The sequence below is a fragment of the Sorex fumeus genome, unplaced genomic scaffold (assembly GCF_029834395.1).
Source record: "Sorex fumeus unplaced genomic scaffold, SorFum_2.1 ptg000149l, whole genome shotgun sequence".
NCBI lineage: Eukaryota > Metazoa > Chordata > Mammalia > Eulipotyphla > Soricidae > Sorex > Sorex fumeus.
In genome coordinates this window covers 7145142-7170579 of record NW_026606206.1, presented here as the reverse complement: position 1 = coordinate 7170579, position 25438 = coordinate 7145142, and the positions used below count along the sequence as shown (strand labels likewise).

At 45.5% G+C, this 25438-nt stretch overlaps 1 protein-coding gene across 1 annotated transcript in view; it reads right to left on the bottom strand.

Annotated features, from left to right (window-relative positions):
* ENTREP1 (endosomal transmembrane epsin interactor 1) overlaps nucleotides 1–25099 on the bottom strand; it is a gene marked incomplete at its 3' end in the record, with an annotated part of 85569 nt that extends 60470 nt beyond the window's left edge. The window contains 3 exon segments of the mRNA XM_056106921.1: nucleotides 5716–5772; nucleotides 24596–24931; nucleotides 24933–25099. Coding sequence (XP_055962896.1) covers nucleotides 5716–5772; nucleotides 24596–24931; nucleotides 24933–25025 — 486 coding nt within the window.
* Nucleotides 25100–25438: the final 339 nt, after the last annotated feature.

Below are 25438 nucleotides of genomic sequence, written 5' to 3'. Positions count from 1 at the left end.
GATGGGAGGTAAACTGGGAACACTTGGGATGGAAAATGTAGACTGGTGAAGGAACAGGTGATGGAATTTTGTATGGCTAAAACCCAATCGTGAACAACTTTGTAGCTGTGTATCTCACGGTGATTCAATTTAAAAAAAAAATGCATGCTGAAAGTAGTCTATAGACCGAAGATGATTGCCACTCAATTCCTCTTTTGCAAACCACAGCACCAAAAGGAGAGAGAGAGAGAACAAAAGGGTGTGCCTTGCCATAGAGGCAGGGTGGGATGGGGGATGGGGGTGGGAGGGATACTGGGACCCGTGGTGGTGGAGAATGGGCGCTGGTGGAGAGATGGGTACTTGATCATTGTATAACTGAAACCCAAGCACAAAAATGTGTAAGTCTACAACTGTACCTCATGGTGTTTCACTAATAAAAATTTTTTAAAAAATTAAAACCATTTAAAAAATAAAAGCCAGATCCCCACATGGCTCCACAAGCAGAACTTATCTGGCCAACTGAGACTATCTGGATTGTTTGATAAAGGAGAAGAGTCTCTTATTTAATCTATTTTTTGTCTCTTTGAGCACTGAGGCTTTACCCGATGACTATAATCTAGTAGTTAGAAAAGAAACAATGATCATTTGCTTTGTATTGGTCCTGTTTTGTTAGGGTGGAGGGGCATTGGGCCACACCTGGTGGTACTCAGGTCTTACCCTGCTCTGCATTCAAAGACTACTTTTTGCGGGGCTCAAAGGACCATATGCAGTGCCAGGGATCAAATCGGGGTTGGCAATATGTAAGGCAAGTACTTACGCTCTGTACTATCACTCCAGTTCACAAATTATAAGCAATTAATTTGCTTCTTCTATTCTTGAACAAAACTTCAAATCAAGAGAACCCTCAATTGACAATAACCACTTAGAAGACTAAAGTATACCACCAGGGTAAAACCTTTCATTTTGGTGCTAAAGAACAAAGCTTTTCTTTTAACAGCTGTAAGGTTAGAGTCATCCCATGTGTTCCAAACTGACAAGATAAGAAATAACAATAGATCAAATTATCACTTTATAAGCAACAAAAATCACAGGTAGATGCTTGGCTGGGCTTCATAGTGACCATTCTTACCAAAGAAAAACATCTCAATAGGACAATCCCACTTTCTAACTGGGATGCTATGAGAAGGCAATCTTTGAGGTCATTTCCAACACTGATCGTGGGATTTCCAAACAGTTACCAACCAACATATCAGAATTTTAAAAAGTTAAAAGTGAGAAGAAATAAGAACATTCTTTAAAAATAGGAAATGTTTGCACATGGCAGAAAATACACAACCTAGAATATTACACACAGAGATGCTTATGTAATCCTAAATCATAACCCAATATGCTAGTTTTAAAGTATTTTTAATTTTCAGAGTGCTAAGTATCAAACTCAGGTGTCAGGCATGCAAGGCAAGCCACTTTTCCTTTGAGTCACATCCTTGGCCCCTACCCGTTTTAATTTTTTGTTCTGAGTACCGAGAGTATCTCGCCCGCACGGCAGAGCCTGGCAAGCTACCCGTGACGTAGTCAATATGCCAAACACAGTAACAACAAAGTCTCCAATGGAGACGTTACTGGGCCCGCTCGAGCAAATCGATGAACAACGGGAGGACAGTGACAGTGACAGAGTACAAGAGTGTTTTATTGGACTAAATAAAAGACACCGGGAATGAGAGCTTCTGGTCCAGTTTTCATGAAAACTTGGGCTTGAAGAAAAGAAAGAAACCAGAACTAATGAACGCTCCTTGATCAAAGGGGTTAAAAAAAAAAGATGTAATCACTAAAATAATCACAAAGGAAAGAGCACAAATAAAAATGGTTCTCAAAAGGAAGTATTCAAGCATCCTAGACTTGGGCACCAACCCAAAACATGGACCACTTGGCTCTTGCAAAGAGTCCTGCAAAGAACAGCCCACCCACTGTGGGCCTTCACCTCCAACATGTCCCCTAGTTCCCCTGAAAATACAGAAATGAGTAAAACTTTCTAGGAAAAAAGTCAGATACATCTAAGACTAAAGTAAGAAAGTTCAAGGACTCAACTGAAATCCTGGTTTTGTTGTTAATGTTGGAGTCATAGGGAGCACCCGGGTGTGCTCAGGAGGACTCCTAGCTCAGACGTCGCTCCCAGGAGTGCTTGGCAGTTGCTCCCAGCAATATTCAGGAGATGATACTGGAAACTGAACAAGATCCTCCTGCATTCAAAGCATGCACTCAGCCCAGTGAGCTATCTGTCCAGCCCCACTGAAGTCCTTCCTGACCGCCAACTAACTCTCATGACCAGCAATAACTGTGTATTCAGCGTATTTATTCTGGAGGTACAGAATGAACAAGATAAACAAGACCCCACCCCAATCTCATAAACAGCGTATTTCACTGCAGGAAGACAGAAAACTGCAGTAAACAAAAAAGTTCACAGGTTAATTATAGACTGGACACCAATAAAATTCATGGTAGTGCAGGGTATGGCATAAGGATCGGGGACCTCAGCTGTCAGTGTTCAAGGAAGGTCTCGCTAGGGAAATGACTGCTGAGCTGGGACTCATCAGAGAAGGACCCAGTTAAGCAAATTTCTTCTTTCTCCAGCTAGAGGATTCAGAAGTTAGAACTTCACCAATGCAGTTGGCACAACTTACAATGCCAAAATATAAACATTCATTCAAACTGAGGAATTTTTATTGATGATATTGACCAGGACTCAAGTGTTCTACTGATAAGCACAAAGGCTTTCTCGGAACAATTTCCATCAATTAATTTATCTTCTTTATAAACTGATGTTAATTAACACTTCCAAACAATCTCTCCATGCCCTCCTAAATGCATAATTCATAACAGTCAAAAATCGAAGCTCAAATGTCCAACAGGCTTACAACTAGAGTTGATACAGAAGTTAGAATGTTAATTGTGACTTTAAGTAACAGACATATGAACGCCTTGTCAAGTGAAACAATATTAATTGATATGATCATAATTAAATATTAAACAGATAAATCAGGTCACAACATGGTATGTATACACTGGCTATATAACTTGGTTACAAAATAGATATCAACAAACAAAAATAGATATCAACAAAGGTAAGATATAAATGCACAGAAATGTGTGTCTTTACTAAGACCCTTTTCATTTAAAGTGGATTAAACACACATCATAAATTTATAAGGCATTTTTCTCTATATTGACAGTATTAATTATTCAGAAACACTGCTTTCACTTCATCAAGAACCAATAGTGATCAATGTAGAGATCTTAAATATTTGCACATCAAAAAAAAGTAATTATATAATATAATAAGTGTGTTTGTTTCTGTACTGTAGTGAAAAGCATTTTGCAATGTAAGAGTGCATCAAGTTGTCATATCGTACACTTTGGCCCTACACAATGGTGTATGTTACTTATATCTCAATAAAAGTGAGAGAAATTAAGAACACAGTGACTTCAATTTGTTATAAGGCATTTTTACGGAAGAAACTATAAAGACATAGAGTTAATATCCTGGAATTTCATAATATTTAGCTAACATCCTGGAATTCCATAATATATTTAACCAGTTAAGATATTACGTCACTGAAAAGCTAAACATTTGAAAAATTAAAGGCAAGGGAGATAAATCACGTGGTAGATCACATGCCTAATATGTGCAACATCCTGAGTTTGTTCCCCAATCCTGCATGACCCACAGAACCACTGGCCTGAATACTGCTGCTGAGCTCCTGAAATGGTTCCTGAGTACTACCAGGTATGGCCTTTGGTGGGGGAAAGATACGTACAAAGCAACTTTAGAATAGTAATTACTCTTGATACTGGAGCTGGAGCGATAGCACAGCGGGTAGGGCGTTCGCCTTACAAGCGGCCAACATGGCCGACCCGAGTTCGATTCCTCTGCCCCTCTCGGAGAGCCCGGCAAGCTACCGAGAGTATTCGATATGCCAGACACAGTAACAACAAAGTCTCCAATGGAGACGTTACTGGGCCCGCTCGAGCAAATCGACTGGAGAGAGAGTACAGCAGGTAAGGTACTTGCCCTGAACACAGCTGACCCAGTAACCCCTGAGCATCACCAGGTGTGGCTCCCCAAAAAAAGAAAGACAATAAAAAAATCATTAATCTTCTTTCAACATGGGTAAGATAAAAATTAAAACAATATGCAAGAAAAAAATTGGATACCCAAACAAACAGAATTTCCTAAGAGTCCTGATTTTTACCTTGAAAGTTGGCAAATGTCTCTTGCTAAGTGTCAAAATGGAACGGCAAATAAAAACAAAGGATGGACATCGGGAACATATCAAGTGCCACTGAACTGTATGCTTTAAAATAGTTAACGTGGGGGGGCTGGAGCGATAGCACAGCGAGTAGGGTGTTTGCCTTGCATGTGGCCGACCCGGGTTCGATTCCCAGCATCCGATAGTCCCCCGAGTACTGTCAGGAGTAATTCCTGAGTGCATGAGCCAGGAGTAGCCCCTGTGCATCGCTGGGTGTGACCCAAACTCCCCCCCAAAAAAAGTAAAATAATAAAATAAAATAGTTAACCTGGGGGTTAGAGAGATAGTGTAGGGAGCGGACAGATGCCTTAGATGTTGCCAACCCAGTTTGATTCCCAGTACCACGTATAGTCCTCTAAGCACCACTTGGAGTGATCTCTGAGCACAGAACCAAGAGTTAAGCCCTGAGCAGAGTCTGAGGTGGCACTACCCAAAATTAAATCAATAAATAAAATGGTTTAATTTTATTGCTATAACAAAAAAGAAATGTCACCAATGTTTATATTACCATGAAATAGAATACATAAAAATGCAAAAATCTACTCAATAAAAAATGATGACATTATATTATCAAAGAATCATGAACATTAAATATATCATATTTGTGATCAATATCTGAGACCTGCCTCCAAAGAATGATGAGGAAAAAAGACAGAGGTTGAGAGAACAGGTGAGGGTCAAGTTGAACAAAATCACCAGGAGCTGATTATAGCTGTGGTCAGGCAATGGGCAAAAGGGAATCCATGGCATTAGTCCCTTCTCTTTTGCGTACCTTTAAAAATAAAAATATCCATAGGAATGTCTTTATTGCATGTTTAAAATTGGTCTATCCCTAAAATTAGAAACACATGTATAGCATCTGTTATACAAGAAGCTTAAAGTGAATCAGAAACCCAGCAAAATCATCATCTTTGTTGTCATAAAAACATCTTATTTCTTCAGCTCAGATAGAGAAGGGAGCACCAAATAAAGGGTGTTTGGAGGATCCTCCCAGGATGGGAGATGCATGTTGAAAGTAGACTATGGACCGAACATGATTGCCACTCAACGCCTCTTTTGCAGACCACAACACCCAAAAGGAGAGAGAGAGAACAAAAGGGAACGCCCTGCCACAGAGGCAAGATGGGATGGGGGGGATGGGGGTGGGAGGGATACTGGGATCCGTGGTGGTGGGAAATGGGCACTGGTGAAGGGATGGGTACTTGATCATTGTATAATCAAAACCCAAGCACAAAAATTTGTAAATCTACAACTGTACCTCATGATGTCTCACTAAAAAAAAGAAAAAACTTCTTATTTCTTATATTGTCCACGGTTAGCATCATATTTTAATGAGTAAGAAAACTTTAGTACTTTGTTATTGGTTTATTTCAGCAGGTTTCCTATATAAGATATTTTGCAGAGAGTAATAATTTTTAAATTCTGTACATACCAGGAGTATCATAGGCCGTTTCCATGTTGTTAAGCCAATGATTCCAGAGAGTATCACCTACAAAGACAAACAATATCATAAATGTAGAAAATCTGTCAATTCCAATAAATGTATCTCCAGTTTCTAATATATATATATATTTTTTGCTTTTTGGGTCACACCCAGCGATGCACAGGGGTTACTCCTGGCTCTGCACTCAGGAATTACTCCTGGCGGTGCTCAGGGGACCATATGGGATGCTGGGAATCGAACCCGGGTCGGCCGCGTGCAAGGCAAACACCCTACCCGCTGTGCTATCGTTCCAGCCCCTCTAATATGTATATTTAAAATTATTTAATTTTCATCATCTTCTAAGTCAAACAGTTAACATTCCTGCTGATGAGGTGAAGCTGGTGGATTACTTTGGACAATCTTCCATGTCTAAGCTCCTAAAGATTATTTGGGGTGGAGGGGGAGGGCTGGCCACGCCCAGCAATGCTCAGGGCTCTGTCTGTGTTCAAGGATCCCTCCTGGCAGGCTCAGGGGACCATACGGGATGCCAGGGATCGAAGTCAGGTTAGCCGGGTGCAAGGCAAACACGCTGCCCGCTGTACTATTATTACCCCAGCCCCACCTAAAGCTTCGTTTTGAAAACGTTTGCATTTTGGTTTGGGGGCCACACCCAGCAGTGCTTGGGGACCATTCCCAGCTCTGTGATCAGTGGCCTGTGATCACTCTATTATAGTATGCCAAGCATGTGAACTAGCCCTTTGAATGATTTCCCCGCCCTAAAGGGCTGGAGCGATAGCACAGCGGGTAGGGCGTTCGCCTTACAAGCGGCCAACATGGCCAACCCGAGTTCGATTCCTCCGCCCCTCTCGGAGAGCCCGGCAAGCTACCGAGAGTATCCGATATGCCAGACACAGTAACAACAAAGTCTCCAATGGAGACGTTACTGGGCCCGCTCGAGCAAATCGACGATCAACGGGAGGGCCTTTACCTTTTACCTTAAAGTTATTTTACTGATTGTGCATGTTTGGTGTTTGTTTTGTTTTTGTTTATAAGGTCAATTAAGAGTACATGGATAGGGGCTGGAGCAATAGCACAGCGGGGTAGGGCATTTGCCTTGCACGAGGCCGACCCAGGTTCGATTCCCACCATCCCATATGGTCACCCAAGCACTGCCAAGAGTAATTCCTGAGTGCATGAGGCAGGAGTAACCCCTGTGCATCGTCAGGTGTGACCCAAAAAAGCAAAATAAAGTTAAAAAATTAAAAAGTAAGAAGACAAGGGGCTGAAGCGATAGCACAGCAGGTAGGGCGTTTGCCTTGCACGCAGCCAACATGACCGACACAGGTTCGATTCCCAGCACCCTATATGGTCCCCTGAACACTGCCAGGAGCAATTCCTGAGTGCATGAGCCAGGAGTAACCTCTGAGCATCGCCGCGTGTGACCCAAAAAACAAAATAAATAAATAAATAAATAAATAAAATTTAAAAAAACATAAGAAGACATGGATAGAAGCCAATATTTCTGGTTGTGATGAAATCAGCATTTGGGAACTAGACTCCTTTCCTCAAGTGACATCTAATCAGTTGCCAGTGTCAACCTCATCAGAAGTATATGTGATGCTGGGCCATCCTTCATCAGATGGGACAAACAAGGCCTCTTAGAATCTTCGCCTGACCACTTTGAAAGCCTTGCATCCCCGAATCCTGCCCCTCTCGCCATATCTTCCTCCCAGGCACACTGTCTTTGCACCACCCGCCTGACAGGAGTGGGCAGTGTGCTCTCCTTTGCATCAGAGCTCTCTCTCTTTCCAACTTTTCTTCTAGCTTCTGCAAGACTCCTATGCATCCTGCAAGACTCTACTAAATCTTCACTGACGTCACCACCCCACACTCCTGAAAACCCTCTATATAAAAGGCCCACCACCAAGAAAAGGCGTCTTGTAAATATTTGCAGTACATATCAGAACCCCCAGCCCAGTGTTCGTTAATGACAGGCAATTACTGAATGTTTCCAAGAGTCTTTATTCTACAAAGCAGGGGGAACTACAGTGAGAAAGAGCCCCTGCTGCAAAATGGTACTTCAGTACACAACCAGCTAAAATCCTCAGTTAAAGAGGAACCAGTGTTTTGCCAAAACATAAAAGTGGAAGCCTACTTTTCTTTTTGGATCACTCAGTTCTTTAGCAGTGGGAAAAGATAATCAAATAAGTCTTCAGCCCAAGAGGAGTTGGAGGATATTTGAAGACATATTTACCTTTGTGTAATAAAACGCATCTGCTGAGTGCAGTTATGAGGGTTTTCTTTCATGTGCACCTTTCCCCCAAACCCCTGATATGCACCAGCTCGCAATTAATGTTAATCCACTACTACCAATCAATAAGAATTTCAGTTGTTACTTCTAAATCAGAGCTCATAAATCTGCTTGCAATACTCTCCATTCTTAGAGGCTAAGAGTAAACCACTCCACAATATCAGATTAACAGAGAACAAGTCCACCCACTTGTATCAAGGAGTGAAAACCACATTCAAGGGAGGAATAACTTATTTGTATCCCATCTATGATCAACCATTAGGTCCTAGACGCTTGTAATTCTCTAATATTAGGGTATTTCCCCAATCAATAATTTCTATCGTCCTTTTGTGGGGACTGTATCTACTTCATAAACCCGGACTTGGAAACCATGAGAACAAGTCACTGCTTCTCTGATCCTCAGTGTCATTTCTTTAGAGAGGTGATGAATGAGGGGCCAAAAGGACAGTCCAGTGGACAGGGTATTTGCCTTATATGTGGCTGACTTGGATTTAATCCCTGGCATTCCAAATGCTCCCTCAAGTCTGTTTGGAGTGATTCTTGAGCACAGAGCCAGGAGTAAACCCTGAGCACTGCCAGGTATGGTCTCTCTTCTCCCCACCAAAAAAAAAAAAAAGCATTAAATGAGGGAAACCATATCTGGGTCTTCTCTAATTTGAAAATGTACCCTGGAGTGATGATAGCACTTAACTCACAGAAACCCTGACACACAGCACTGGCTCCCAAGAGCCCAGGAATACTGCACAGTTTAGTACACGTGCTCCCTGCATGTGCTCCCTGGCTGCCCTCCCTGCTACTTCCTGACTTCACTGAGGGATGTGTGCTAGTCTTGTGAAAACACAGCTGCGATACTTTGATAGTCCACAAACCTCCCACTTCCTGGGGGCTGGAGTGGGTAGGGCACTTGCTCTGCATCAAGCCGACCAGGGTTCCATCCCCGGCATCACATCTGGTTTCCGGAGCCCCGCCAGGAGTGATGTCTAAGAGCAGAGCCAGGAGTAAGCCCTGAGCATCACCATGTGTGACTCAAAATCCCCAAATAAATCAACTATCAATTAGTATTTGAAATTTATGTTTTCTGTCTCTGTTCATACAGACCTTGATCTTCAACCTTTTTTGAGGGGAACTGGCTCAGTTTGGGTTTGGTTTGGGGACCATACCTGGCAGTGCTCAGCGGTTATTCCTGGCTCTGTGCTCAGGGATCAGTCCTGGAGGACCCAGAAGACCATATGAGGTATCAGGGATGAAAGTCTGGTTGGTCACATGCAAGTCAAGCACCTTGCCCAGTGTACTGTCTCTGGTCCAAGCTTCAGCCTTTGGAAACATTTTTCCATTTAAACAGCATTACTGGGCTCAGCCATCCAAGGACACAAGTCTCACTATACATGAAAGCACCAAGTTTGATGCCCAGCACCACTGGGGAGGCCCTGCTGGTTCCCAACAATGTAAACCAAAATATTGCTTGGGAAGTTCCCCAAAATAAAAGAACAAAAAATAAAAGAAAACAGTATTATAAGCAGAACCCCACAAAAGTTCATAAAAAGTGATATTCCAAAACTATACTTCCCATGCCCCAGACACCATCCCATCCTCATCTGTATTCACAATTAAAATAGTTACAAATGTACATATTTTTCTCAAAATGTTAATCCCTAGATACTTGCATACAGATCATTTACAGACAGGGGTATACTTTCTATTTAAAAAATTGAGGGGCCGGAGTGATAGCACAGTGGGTAGGGTGTTTGCCTTGCAGGCGGCCGACCTGGGTTCAATCCCCGGCATCCCATATGGTCCCCCAAACACCGCCAGGAATAATTCCTAAGTGCAGAGCCAGGAATAACCCCTGAGCATCGCTGGGTGTGACCCAAAAAGCAAAATAAAATAAAATAAAATAAAAAATTGATCACGGAGCCGGAGTGATAGGGTAGGGCATTTGCCTTGCACACAGCCGACCTGGGTTTGATCCCTGGAATCTCACAGGATCCCCCAAGCACTACCAGGGGTAATTTCTGAGTGCAGAGACAGGAGTAACCCCTGAGCACTGCTGGGTGTGACCCAAGCACTGCAACACTGTAACACTGTCCTGTTGTTCATCAATTTGCTCAAGCGGGCACCAGTGGTAACGTCTCCATTGTGAGACTTGTTGTTACTGTGTTTGGCATATCAAATACATCACGGGTAGTTTGCCAGACTTTGCTGTGTGGGCGGGATACTCTCGGTAGCTTGCTGGGCTCTCCGAAAGGGATGGAGGAATCGAACCCAGGTCAGCCACGTGCAAGGCAAACGCCCTACTCACTGTGCTATCGCTCCAGCCTGGTGTGACCCAAAAAGAAAAAAAATAAATAAATAAAATAAGATAAAAAATCGATCACAAAGGACAGAGATGTGTTTCCTCCTCTTTTACTTGCTCGTAAGTGCTTCATGGAAAGCTCTCAGGTCTACTAGAATAGGTCTCATTCATTTCTAGGCTACATAATCTTCTATTGTATCTGCCTAATGAATTCAATCATTTCCATATTCATGGCCATCTGCACGAGTTCCAGTTTGTTGGCTTTGCTTTGTTTTCAAACACGTCAGTGGACATCCATGGTCTTAGAGACCTAGAAAACAAGTGCTTTTTCGGGCCCCCCAAGTGTGACCTCCTGGAGCTTTCCTGCTTGGGAGCCCCTGCACCTTATAGAGCAGTGCAAACTGGGGTATGCAAGAGTCACAACCAAAGTGTGCGACCCCCTAGCCAGGACTGCCCCTACATAAAGGCACGCAGCATCTCAGTGAACACCAGGAAAAGTGTCAGACTAGCCAGCACATGTCACAATCAAGGATGTGATCACCACAATGAGGCACATGTGCATGTGACCCCTGGTCATCATGGCACCAGCAGAAGGAAGGGAAAGAGGGGAGAGTGAGCTTTATTGTCACTGTCACTGTCACTGTCCTCCCATTGTTCATCGATTTGTTCGAGCGGGCCCAGTAACGTCTCCATCGTGAGACTTGTTACTGTGTTTGGCATATCGAACACATCACGGATAGCTTGTTAGGCTTTGCCGTGCGGACGATATACTCTCGGTAGCTTGCCAGGCTCTCCGAGAGGGGCGGAGGAATCGAACTCAGGTCGGCCATGTTGGCTGCATGCAAGGCAAACGCCCTACTGCTGTGCTATGTCCCAGGAGTAAGGATGCTATGTTGATCAGATAGATGTACATTTGTTCTTTCAATATATCATGACAGATATAATTCTTATATCAAGTATGTCTGGGACTAAAGAACTAAGATTCCTTTTTTTATTTTTCTTTTTATATTTATTTATTGAATCACTGTGGGAAAAGTTACTAAGCTTTCAGGTTTAAGTCTCGGTCATACAATGATCAAACACCTTTCCCTTCACCAGTACTCATTTTTCACCACCAAGAACCCCAGTTTCCCCCCCTCCCACCCCTCCAAATGCCTGTGAGGCAAATGATTTCTACTTAACTCTTCTCTACATTGATTACATTCATTATTTTGACAAAAGATGCACCATTATTGTTTAGAATTTCCCCCCAAACAATCAGAATTGCTGAAAAGGCATTGTGAAATATTTTGTTTTCTATAGCTGGTTATGAGAATCATATAATGTCACACGGCCACGATTTTGGATTTCTGCAAAGAGCCAGATAATTACGAGATTGGTTTCTGTGTGTCTGGTGTTATGGCTGTACCAGAGAGCTGCTCGTGGGGTGTAACTCATGACCTCGTGAAGGACGAGCCGGTACCGCCCCCCTTCCCATGAGACTGTAGTTGCCCCATCATAAGGTTCCTTTTTTTTTGAAGGAAGAGTTTGCATAGATACAGCCACCAAATAACATGATTTTTAAAAACATGTGAAAGATGTATTTGGCAAAGAAGACAGATGTATTTGACAAATATCAATAGTCGCCAAAATATATGCAGCAGAGATCCTTTAGACTTCATTTGCGAGAAAAATGTAGCACATTGAGCACTTCTGAACTAAAACTGAAAGATCTAGACCACATTCATGAATTTGAAGAAAAAAATTTTTAAAAAAAACATTACCTCCATTTGTTTTATAGAGGTAGTGCATACACACACCATATCCTCATAGGAGTTTTATAAATGACCCTTCTTTAGAGGGATGCTTCCAGAAGCTGTATTTTAGGGACCAGAGAGATAGTACAGGGTATAAGGCTCTTGTCTTGCATCCAGTCGACCATGGTTAAACCCCTAGCACCACACAGTATCCTGAGCACTGCTAGGAACAAGCAACCTGGGCAGAGAACCCCAGCACAGGAAGGAAGGAAGGAAGGAAGGAAGGAAGGAAGGAAGGAAGGAAGGAAGGAAGGAAGGGGAGAGAGAGAAAGAGAAAGAGAGAAAGAGAGAGGAGAGAGAGGAGAGAAGGAAGGAGGAAGGCAAGAAGGAAGGAAGGAAGGAAGGAAGGAAGGAAGGAAGGAAGGAAGGAAGGAAGGAAGGAAGGAAGGGGAGAGAGAGAAAGAGAAAGAGAGAAAGAGAGAGGAGAGAGAGGAGAGAAGGAAGGAGGAAGGCAAGAAGGAAGGAAGGAAGGAAGGAAGGAAGGAAGGAAGGAAGGAAGGAAGGAAGGAAGGAAGGAAGGAAGAAGGGAGGGAGGGAGGGAGGGAGGGGGAGAGAGGGAGGGAGGATGAGAAGAAAGAAAGGAAGGAAGGAAGGAAGGAAGGAAGGAAGGAAGGAAGGAAGGGGAGAGAGAGAAAGAGAAAGAGAGAAAGAGAGAGGAGAGAGAGGAGAGAAGGAAGGAGGAAGGCAAGAAGGAAGGAAGGAAGGAAGGAAGGAAGGAAGGAAGGAAGGAAGGAAGGAAGAAGGGAGGGAGGGAGGGAGGGAGGGGGAGAGAGGGAGGGAGGATGAGAAGAAAGAAAGGAAGGAAGGAAGGAAGGAAGGAAGGAAGGAAGGAAGGAAGGAAGGGGAGAGAGAGAAAGAGAAAGAGAGAAAGAGAGAGGAGAGAGAGGAGAGAAGGAAGGAGGAAGGCAAGAAGGAAGGAAGGAAGGAAGGAAGGAAGGAAGGAAGGAAGGAAGGAAGGGGAGAGAGAGAAAGAGAAAGAGAGAAAGAGAGAGGAGAGAGAGGAGAGAAGGAAGGAGGAAGGCAAGAAGGAAGGAAGGAAGGAAGGAAGGAAGGAAGGAAGGAAGGAAGGAAGGAAGGAAGGAAGGAAGAAGGGAGGGAGGGAGGGAGGGAGGGAGGGGGAGAGAGGGAGGGAGGATGAGAAGAAAGAAAGGAAGGAAGGAAGGAAGGAAGGAAGGAAGGAAGGAAGGAAGGAAGGAAGGAAGGGGAGAGAGAGAAAGAGAAAGAGAGAAAGAGAGAGGAGAGAGAGGAGAGAAGGAAGGAGGAAGGCAAGAAGGAAGGAAGGAAGGAAGGAAGGAAGGAAGGAAGGAAGGAAGGAAGGAAGGAAGGAAGGAAGGCCCTGCCCCCTGTACACTGCTATTGATGGGGGTTGCTTCACATTCTCCTCAGTTCTGAACCCCACAACAAAGGTGCATACCTACTTCTACTCAACTCCTCCTCCCCCTCTGGGAGCTGGATGACTCTCAAAGACACTTGAGAAACCCTGTGAGCAGGGAGTGGGGGAGGGAGAGGCAGCATGAGCAGAGTTGGATCCTGGAGAGGCCTCGGGGTGCAGAACAGAAGTCCTGCACTCTTGGGGGATGAGTTTTTCCAGGGCTCCACACTTACAGAAGCTGGTGAGGTGAAACTCGGGCATGGAGTAGGAAGAGGCTGAGGATAGACAAGAGGGAGCACACTCACTGCTGTCCATCCCCGGCGCCAGTCCGGCTAAAGTCCATCAGAAGGGTATAAAAGAAGGTCCCCTCACAACGGCCCTTCAGCGCTGGGGAGATGATGGTGGGTATGTCTGGAATGCACGGGCCCTAAGTTTGACCCCTGGCACTGCATGTTCCCCTGTGCACTGTCAGGTGTTAAGGAGTGTGGCTTGGGAGCACCCCACCACACTCACCTGACCACCCCCGAGAAAGGTCTACCTTTCACAGCACCCATCACACCCCAATGTCAGAGTTTCATTGCATTTTATACCCACTGGGAATGTCAGGAAAGCTCGGATCTCTCAGTACTCCTTAAGGACCACTGACGGCCCCTAAAGGCGCCTATAAGAGCCAACAGATGAGCGATGAATTCACGGGTGGAGAGTAACGGAATGAAGGTTCAGACATCGGAGACGTGTGAGCCCGGAGACACCCCGCCCTGACATGCACATTTCCTACCCTCTTCCCTTCCCCTGGTCTCCACTCTGTCCCAGGATCCTAAGAGTCTTCTCAGGCTCCCTGTGGAGTTGAGACAGGTCCAGTTCTGGACGAAGAGAGGGGAGAAAAGAAAAGGTTCTCAGGGACCCGCCAGGAGATACCAGAGCGCAGAACCAGGAGTAAGTCCTGAGCACAACTGGGTATGGCCCAAAAACATGAAATAAGAACTGGTCTTCAGTAGGTGTGGTACTGGGGCAGGAGGGAGGAGGATAAGTTAGGGACGGGAATGCCAGGACAACGGGGGCCAGCGAGGGGAGAAGTGCCTCCTGGAGAGGCAGACTGGGGGGTCAGGGCAGAACGGGGGACACTGGTGGAGGGTAGTGGGCACTGGTGAAGGGATTGTTGGAATATAAGCCTGAAACGTAATTATACATATCTTTGTAACCGTATAATTCAGGGTGATTCCGTAAAAAACAAAGAAAATAACTCATAAAAAAAATAAATAGGGTCTCAGCAAACATACAGGGTCTTCTCAGGCCCAAGTACACTTCTCTCCCTCGGAGAAGAGTCAACAGCAGCCCATGGAAGTTTCTAGAAGGTTCTGTTGCAGACCCTGGAGACAGATGGATGCCTGACCATGCCACAAGGAGCAGCTCATCGCCTTTCAAGGACCCAGTAACACTGATGCCAGCCTGGTTGGCCTCAAGCAAAACTCTCCCTGCTCTGTGCAAGGCACAAGATTCTTTGAACTTCCCTTTCGCTTCCAACCAGGACTATAGAAGCTCCAACCTGAGAGAAAGGTGACTTTCTCAGGACAAAAAGCCCACCATCTCTCACGTTCTGAGCACCTAAATAAACCTTTATTACGTTATCAACCCTTGTCTCTTGAGTAACTGGGCTTTCAGCAGCAAAACCCCAAACATGGGTTCAATAACAGATGGAAGAATTCAGAGATGTAACCCTAAACACAGTTCACTCCTGTGCTTCTTAAAAACACACACCACGGCAAAATCACCCCCACAACCACAACCCATTCTTTCCACCCAGCACGAGACGCAACTTGCCTGGAATGAATGAACAAGAACCTTTGTCTAACATCCAATTATCTCTATTATTCTAATGAGAATGATTGCAATTTTGATTTCATTTACTTTCGACCCATTCCTAGGGGGGAAGCCTACCCTATCCTTCGGTTTCTCTGTTATTACAAAGGTATCTTAGATTTCCAGCTTAAAAAAATTAAAGTCATTAAGACCAAAAGCTGGATAGATGAGGAAGAACAAGACACGAACACACAACACTCTCTCACACACACGCTTTAAACAATATTGCCATTGCAAAAGCTATAAGAAAGAGAAGTTGTCTAAGAGGTTTGATTATTGTGTGTTTATTTATAAGGTAAATAGAAATTTGCAGCATGACCTTTTATTTATTATTTTGTTTTGGGGGGCACACCCAGCAGTGCTCAGGAATTAATCTCAGCAGGGCTCAGGGGACAATATGGTGTGTTAGGCATCAAATTTTGGTTGCCTGCATACAAGGCAAGCGCATTACTATCTTTCCGATCCCTAAAGCATGACCTTTTAGTTGGAGGTGAGGGGTCACACTTGGCCATGCTTGGGGGCTACTTCCTGCTCAGTGCTCCAGGGATCATGTGGTACCAGGGATCAAGCCTGCTACATCTGTCCACAGAGCATGTGTGCCAATCCTTTGAACCACCTTCCCAAGGCCCTGTGCAGCCTTTTGATCTCTATGTTCAATAGAACAATTTTGGACCATCCAGGACATCCCCATCTCATCTGAGGCATGCAAAGGATTAACACAGAAAAATAGGGCAGCAGAATGTTATAGGTAAGAGTCTGTTTGCACACAATAATTAAATAAACACACAATAATTAAACCTCTTAGGCAACTTCTCTTTCCTATAGCTTCTGCAGTGGCAATAGTGGTTGCCAGATTGCCCTGCCAAAAAAGCTGACCTGTCCACTTTCCTTTAAATATTACCTTCATTTTTTAAAGCATTGATAATGACCCTAGTATATGCGAAGTCTGATGCTGAGACTGAGCACCAAAGTTCTGCAATTACACCCTCATGAAAGGATCTGATGTGAGGTTCATCGAATCCGTTTTACAGATGCATTACTGAGGCCAAAAGACTTCATGCTTTGCTCAGGAATACAGATGATGGGTTAAAAAAAAAAATCAGTGTGGGGGCTGGAGCATTGCACAGCGGGTAGGGCATTTGCCTTGTACATGGCCGACCCGGGTTCGGTTCCCAGCATCCCATATGGTCCCCCGAGCACTGCCAGGGGTAATTCCTGAGCGCAGAGCCAGGAGTAACCCCTGTGTATCGCCAGATATGACCCAAAAAGGAAAAAAAAAACAAATCGGTGAAAGTCATCACAAAATTATGTTTTAAATGATTCTTAAATGTCAAAATCATATTTGATGGCTATCGTAGGAAAATAAATTCCTTAATTCTTTGTTCTTTAACTGGGAGAAACTTGAGAATTTTTGCATTACTCTCTGCTTTATTTTTATATTTTTTACTTGACGGCAATTTTTAAAAATCACTTATAGTTCACTGATACCTCTCTCTCTCTCTCTCTCTCTCTCTCTCTCTCTCTCTCTCTCTCTCTCTCTCTCTCTCTCTCCTCTCTCTCTGTTTTTTTTTCCCAGTCAATCCCAGACGTGCTCAGGGCTTCCTCCTGACTCTACACTCAGGGATCATTCCTAAAGGTCTCAGGGATGGAACAAGGGTCAGTTATAGCCAAGACAAGTGCCTAAACCTCTGTACAATCTCTTATCTTGTACTAATACAAGGGAAGTATTTAGGTTAGTGACTTAAATAAAGCCCAGACGGGCACATGTGCGTATGATAAAGGGCTGCCAGAGAAGACAAAGCAATAACCAACTCTCCACTGGAAATATTTCCCATGGGTCACGTAAGTCAGGAATTTTCTTCTGTGAAGGAGACACAAATCAATGCCGTCATCTCTTCTCTTTCATTATGTGTAGGCAGTTTCTACCTAGGCCTCCCATAATCTGGGTGTGATCTAACTAATATTAACACAGTGTATCCCAAACCAGGAGCCAGGATTTCATGGCCTAAACACAGACCTAGAGATCCTTCTCTAACACTGACTTAGAGTCAAACTTCAGACTGTTTTTAAAAGTGTCTGAACTTTTAAATTGCTGAACTTTGAACTATACAGTATAGTGAGTGATAACCTAGGATACCAGGAAAAAAAAAAATGAATGGTCTCAAAGTACTCAAAAACATGGACATTAAATACCCTCCCTGGAAGTTGCAGGAAGTGTAAATGCGAAGTATAGGAAAAGAGTGGACTTATAGTGGACTTGCTAAATCCTACATACGAAAATAAGTAAAATATAACTTCATTGTTCAGACCAGAAAAAGAAACCTCAAGACCTCCAGCTAAGAACACTTAGGGAGGTATAAGTGGAACATGATTCTTGAACTGTACACAAGAACTTGAACAGAACAGTCCTTTCGGGTGAATGTATTTGTTCCTTGAATTTAATGCTGCGTCACTTAAGCAAGCAAAATTTTTACTGGCGACAGGCTAGCCAGAGGGCAGTGGTCTATTTACAATTAATTGATCACAGCCAGTTGCAGATTTCTTTGAGGGCCAGAGTGATAGGACAGTGGGTAGGGTGTTTGCCTTGCATGTTGACTATGCAGGTTCCATCTCAGGCACCCCATATGGTCCCACAAGTCCCACCATGAGTGATCCCTGAACTCAGAACCAGCAGTAAGCCCAGAGTACCACTGCGTGTGGCCCCAAAATAAACCAAAAATGATTTTAAAAATTAATTTTTACCGCATTTGTGGCTGTGCGACCTCTTATAGTCTAGCCCAGTGAAGTACCTAAAGCAGCACATGTGTGTTTGGTTTTAACATACTTGCTTGAATTCTCTCATATACATTCTCTGTCCCTCTCCGAGAGTCTGGCAAGCTACCGAGAGTATCCCGCCCACATGGCAGAGCCTGGCAAGCTCCCCGTGGTGTATTCAATATGCCAGAAACAGTAACAATAACGGGTCTCATTCCTCTGATCCTGAAAGAGCCTCCAATAGGGCACCTTTGGAAAGGATGAGTAAAGAGAGGCTGCTAAAATCTCAGGGCTGGGACGAATGGAGACGCTACTGGCGCCCGCTCAAGCAAATGGATGAACAACGCAATGACAGTGAAAAGTGATACAGTGAATTTTTTACTAAAGCCAAAAGATTTGTCAGCTTAGGGGCTGGAGTGATAGCACAGTGGGTAGAACGTTTGCCTTGCACGCGGCCAAGCCAGGTTCGATTCCCAGCATCCCATATGGTCCCCCCGAGCACCACCAGGAGTAATTCCTGAGTGCATGAGCCAGAAGTAACCCCTGAGCCTCGCTGGTTGTGACCCAAAAAGAAAAAAAAATACAGATTTGTCAGTTTAGTTGCCATCACCAGCTAAGGCACATAGTCATCATTCTGAGCTTGAAATATGAGACTTTCCCTCTACTGGGTTCTACTTGGGTCTAAAGTAACCTTAGACTTGAGCTGGCACTGCCACTCAGCTCCCTAGTATCATAGGCCAAAAAAAAAAAATTCATACCATTGGGTAAAATGCAGAACAAAGAATTGAGATACACCACAGAACAGAGGGAACTTCAGTCACTAGGACCATATGCATTCTGACTGTGTATGTGAAAGGTCCATCAAAACAACCAGACAGACAAAAAAAAAAAAAGTAGACTGATTGATGAATAACTGCCCAGGAATGAGAGGTCAACAGGAAACGGGGAGCAACAGCAAACAGATAGACACAGGGCTTCTTTTGGGGCTGATGAAATTTTTCTAAAATTTATTACAGTTATGGTTGCACAAGTTCACTAAAAATTGGTGAATTGTACATTTTAGAAGAAGAAGAAAGAAGAAGAAAGGCCCTCCCGTTGATCGTCGATTTGCTCGAGCGGGCCCAGTAACGTCTCCATTGGAGACTTTGTTGTTACTGTGTCTGGCATATTGAATACTCTCAGTAGCTTGCCGGGCTCTCCGAGAGGGGCGGAGGAATCGAACTCGGGTCGGCCATGTTGGCCGCTTGTAAGGCGAACGCCCTACCCGCTGTGCTATCGCTCCAGAATTGTACATTTTAAATGGACAAATTGTATGGAATATGCATTCTATCTCAATAGAGCCATTATTAATTTTTTGTAGTCCACGGTACAATTTTTAAGCCTTTTTTATATAGAAAAACTTCAGTTTAGGGGCCAGAGAAACAGGGATCATGGCACTTGCTTTACTTATTACGAACCCCGGTTCTACCCCCGATATTACATATAATTTCCTGAGCACTGCCAGGAGCCCTAAGCCCTAAGCACTGCCAAGTGCAGCACAAACCACCCCACCTCAAATGGTTTTCGCAAATATTAAAAATTCCCAGCTTAGCTATCTTTAAATTAAACATAATGTCTTACTAAGTCCTTTTTTTTTTATAAATACATACTAAAATATTTAATGGCTGAAATTGTGTTAACCTGAGATTTGCGTTAGACTAATCCAGTCCTGGGAAGTTAGATAGAGAAGGGACCACTGTGACAATGATAGCTGGAAATGATCACTCTGGGCAAGAACTGAGCGCTGAAAGTAGGTAAACGGATATACATGATAACCTTTCAGTATCTGTACTGCAAGCCATGATGCTCAAAAGAGAAAGAGAGAGAGAGAGAGAGAGAGAGAGAGAGAGAGAGAGAGAGAGTTCTGAGTACTTAGTTCTGAGTCACTGCCCTTTCCACATTCTGGTTTCAAACAAGTGCATGCTAGGATGACAGACCCTGATCTTCCTGTTGATGTTTTGTTTTGTTTTTTTACACACCATCAGATCCAACTGTGGCTCAAATGATGGCTAAGTGCATCTCCCTCTGAAGTAACTGACAATAGCTACATTAATTTTGCTTTTAATAGTAGACAACCCTACAGAGAGAGAGAGAGAGAGAGAGAGAGAGAGAGAGAAGAAAAGTGCCTTCCATAGAGGCAGGTTGGGAGGGAGGGTAGCAGGGTAGCAGGAGGGAAACTGAGGCATTGGTGGTAGGAAATGTACACTGGTGAAGGTATGGGTATTGGGACATTGTATGACTGTAACCTAATCATGAACAACTTTGTAACTCTGCATCTCACGGTGATTTAATTTAAATAATAATAATAATCCAGTGTGTGTTAAGAAGGAAAGGGTGTAGGTATCAAGAGACCGGTTGTTGATAACTACTGAAGTGGGATCATGGGTCAATGGTGGTTCATTATAATACTACAGTTGTTTACATTTAAAGTTTTCATAATAAAATGTTAAAGGTGGACGTTTCTTCATGTCTCCCAGTCATGTCTAAACTATTCTGCTTATATTATTTTTTCAAAACAAAGACATAATGAACTTTCAACAGATGAAATGATGTGGTACCTAAGTCTTGTTTTAAAAATACGGAAAAATAATCTGACAAACGGACTAGGTAGAATAAGGATCTAATCCTAGGCTAGCGCGATAGTCCATCAGGTAGGACACTTGCACACGGTCAAGCTGGCTTCAGTGCCCAACATCCTATATGGTCCCCCAAGCCCTACCAAGAGTGTCCCTAGGTACAGGAGTAAGCCCTGAGCACTGCCAGGTGTGGCCTGACACCATGCCCCCCCACCACCACCACCAAAAAGCATCAAGTCCCTTTCCCTTTCCCTACTTGATGGACATTCTTCTGGATTTCTCAGAACACACAGGGCCAGTAGCAGGGGGGAGGAAGAGGTACAGATGAAATAACTATTGGATTCGAAGATATAGGAAAAATAAAAAATACCAGTCTACCTCCTTGGTTATAACTGCTACTCCATGGACTGGAATGCAGAAAATTCCACACCTGTGTGAATCCACAGGCGTGAGAGGTTAGAATAATTCTGATTGAAATGACCTTGAAGTTTAGAAGAAGCTCTACATTACAAAATCTTTATGAATGACATATTTATCTACGGCAATCTAATAAATAAGTACCCACAGAATAACTATAAACAGACAAAGAATGATAGATTCCTCTGATCCCTTCGGGAATACATTCATGAAATTTGAGGTAAATGACATTTTCTACTATTTGTTCAATACTGTAAGACTGAAATCCAATCATGAACAACTTTGTAAAATAAGTAAAAATCCAAAATATAAAAAAATAACTATTGGAGCCGAGTAAGGATTTATATGAGGTTTCATTTTGGTGTTAGAGTACATTAGAAATTTTCCACAATACTGTTTTTCAAACATCTCTCTCACATACATACATAAATTCAAACTATATGTGTTGGAGAAGAATGTTTTTCCCTAAGGCATCAAGAAAGTCGCAGCCCCTAATGCATCTTCTTAAAATCATACTTAAATTGCTCTGCAAGTGTAGTATCTGCAGGTTCTGAGCCACAGAAACAGACAATAGAATTTAAGATGAATGGACAGTTAGTGATTTGCATAGAAAGGGTGGAGGTTATGGTAGACAACCCTACAGAGTACTTAGTTCTGAGTCACTGCCCCTTCCTCATTCTGGTTTCAAACAAGTGCATGCCATCCGACAGACCCTGATCTTCCTGTTGATGTTTTGTTTTGTTTTGTTTTACACACCATCAGATCCAACTGTGGCTCAAATGATGGCCAAGTGCATCTCCCTCTGAAGTAATTGACAATAGCGTACATTAATTTTGCTTTTAATTTTAGAAGAGAAGAGGGATTTTTTAACAACCCCAAACTAGTTATCTTTTTGTTTGTTTGTTTGTTTGGTTTGGAGACATGTGGAACTCCAGGCTATTCCCCCTCAATGCTTAAGGACGGCTCCCAGTGGTACTCAGGAAGCCATGTGGTACCCCGGCTTGATCCAGGTCTCCAACATGCACAAACTCGCTTTTTTTTTTTAAAGACTATAAGAGACTGTGCTTTTGCGAAGCTCAACTCCCTAAAAGTGTATTTATTTCTGAAACATGGTATTAAGAGCTATTAGGTATATCGGGGAGATAGTTCAGAGGGTAGAGGGAAGCCCTGGGTTCAATCCCAGGCATGATCCCAGGCATCACATGGTCCCCTGAGTACCTTGGAGTGACCCCAAGCATTGTCCCTATGTACCACCAGGTGTGAACCCCAAACAAGTCAACAACAAAGACATCTTAGATGAGTCCACTAATTGCCTGTTGTTAGTCCACAGTGGACAAGAGAACATAATGGGGGTTTTTCCTCATTGGGAACATGTATCCTCCTGTAGTTTTCCACTCACAGAGGTCAGAGGAAGATGAGGGCAAGGGCAGTCTAGTAGGGTGGGATTCCTTTACTATGAGGCACAGAATGTGCCCACCACTCATGAGGCAAGGCCAGGAAAGGCAGTACAGTGGGTAGGGCACTTGCCTTGCACGCAGGCTACCTGGGTTCAATCCAGGTACCCCATAGGGTTCCCCGAGCCCACCAGGAGTGATCCCTGGACACAAAGTCAGGAATAGCCCAGAGCACTAGGTATGGCCTAACCACACCCTCTCCATAAAAGCAAAAAGGATGATCATCCTGCATGGAAGAATTTCACCAAGTGCAAACTGGCATCAGTTTCAGTAGAAAATGACAGGTCAGTCTTAAATCACTTCATGTGCCTAACACTCTCGTTCAAATTAGAATTCGATTCCATTTGAATTCTCAGTCAAATGTGAATCCTACAATTTAAAATTCGGTCTGGGGGCTGGGCAGGAGGGAAATTGGGGAAACTGGTGGAAATGTGCATTGATGAAGAGATGGGTGTAAAAACATTGTACGACTGAAACTCAACCTGAACAGCTGGTAACTGAGTATCTCACGGTGATTCAACAGAAACCGTTTCAAAAAATTTTTAATTGGTGTTGAGTCTGGGTCTGTGTGGACCTGCCAAAGGGCGGTTTTTCTCCTCATTTAGAATACACATTGCAACTCTCAGTCAAAACTTAGGTGTTGTCAGAGTTTTAATGTATAAAAACATCTCTTGCGTTAAAGGTCCCTGCCTCCATCGTCATTCTCCATTGTGAGACTTGTTGTTACTGTTTTTGGCATATCAAATATGTCACAGGGAACTTGCCAGGCTCTGCCCCGCGGGCGGGATACTCTCTGTAGCTTGCCGGGCTCTCTGAGAGGGACGGAGGAATCGAACTCAGGTCGCCCCATGCGAGGCAAACTCCACCGGCTGTGCTATGGCTCCAGCAATCCCCCTTCCAAGTTCTTCAGTCTGGCAAGAGGTTGGCTGCCCCGGGGCTGTGACATAGTTAGGAAGTAAGGATGAGCGGGCATGGCCGAGTCCACACACTCTCACTGGCAGGAGCCTCTCCGCAAAGCCTGGCATCTTTTGCCCCAGACCAGCTTTCCCCGTCCAAGAAGGCAGGACCGTGGACCAGAGAGCAGCAGACACCTCCAGCTAGCTGTCCACCCCTCCTCGCTCTGCCCACCCCCCCACCCATCACCGCTCCTGGCCACCTCATCCATAATGATAGGTTCTGGCCAGGTCCTTGAGAATTAAATTCTGCCCACCAGTCTGCGTGGCTCCAGGAACCAAGTAAGGATTTTTGGGGCCCTGCATAATGACCAGGTAGGAGCACACTTTCCGCACACCCTGTCATTACCTCCAGCCCTGCCCCTCCTCCCCTCCTTGCAGCACCTGCATTTCTCACCGAGTGCGCCTCAATGGATGATGCAAAACACGAAGCACTAGGATGCGCCCCAGTCCACCGACCGCTCCCTCCTCCGGGTCACAGGGGTCCTGACTCCGCGCCCAGGAACTCTCGCTGCAACCACCCCTGAGCAAAACCCCGAATTCTAGCCCTGCCAGCTCGAACGGTTATCTGTGAATCAAATACTGAACAAAGCCTGGAGGGGAGGGAAAAAAAAGTTTCTTTTCTTCCCACTTTCCTCCTGCCCTCCCCACCCCCAGCATCGCCCCCATTCTCAACTCCACAGTCACAAAGACCTGGAAAGCGACTTCATTCGATTAGCTAGATGACCCCTCCCCTACCCCCACCCGAACCCACCCCACCCCCGGTCCCGCATAATTCCTTTCGCCTTCGAGGAATAGACACCGCCCAGATGCAAAAGCAAATTCACCCTGAACTCCACTTTCTCCGGGGGCCCTTTCTCCCGCGTTCCTAAAACTCCCGCTGGCCTGCTGCTGGACGATGCCCACCAAGCCGCAGCACTACCCCCCTCCCCCGACACACACGCCTAGAGACGGGTCAAGACACCCCCAGCCACCCCAATCAATGCCCCAGGCTGGTCCTCGCCCAGCGGTGGCCCCTGCCCAGGCCAGCGGGGGACCCGCGCGCGGCGGCACGCGGCACTCACCGAGGAGCCGGCCCAGAAGGGACACGAGTTCTTCACCTGCGGGGAGCTGCTCAGCGACAGCGCCCCGAAACTCAGCGCCACCATGCAGCACCCCAGGATCAGCTGCAGCAGCCCGAGCGACAGCAGCGGGCGAGCGGGCAGCAGCGCCGAGCCCGGGGCCGCGACTCCGGCCGCACCGGAGGCGGCGGCGGCGGCCCGGCGGGACGAGAGCGCGGGCGGCGCGGCCAGGACGGCGGCGCCCGCGGCCGGAGCGGCGCAGCGAGGCCGCGCCGGGGGCTGCACCCCTGCCCGGGGCCAGCGCGGCCGCAGCGGGGGCAGCGGCGGCTCCTGGGCGCCGGGCGCCCGCCGTGCCCGGAGCCCCGGCCTGCGGCCCGCCCGAGAGTCCCGCCACCGGGCAGCAGGAGCCCGGGAGGACCACGGGCAGGGACATGGAGCGGCGGGGAAGGGAGCGGCCGCCGGGCAGGGGACGCGCGGCCAGCGGCGGGCGCCGCGCGCTGGGCACGGCCGGCGGCCCGCGGCGGGGGAGGGAAGGAAACGCGCGTTGCGCGGCCCAACCACTTGCTGCCGCCGCCGCCGCCCGATCCCGCCGGCCGCTCCCACCCACCTGCCCCGGCCGGTGCGCCCGCCCCGCGCGCCCTGGCCGCCACCCACACGCGCGCGCGTGCCCCCGTCCCCTCGGCTCGGTCCCGCGAGGGGACCCAGCGCGCGCCCCTCCCTGGGGTCCAGGGCAGGTCTTCCCCCGGGCCCCGATGTTGTTTATTTATTTTTTTTTTAATTTTATTTTTTTTTATGCAGAGTCCTTTCATTACCCCCCATTGATTCATAAGGTCTTATTAGTGTCTT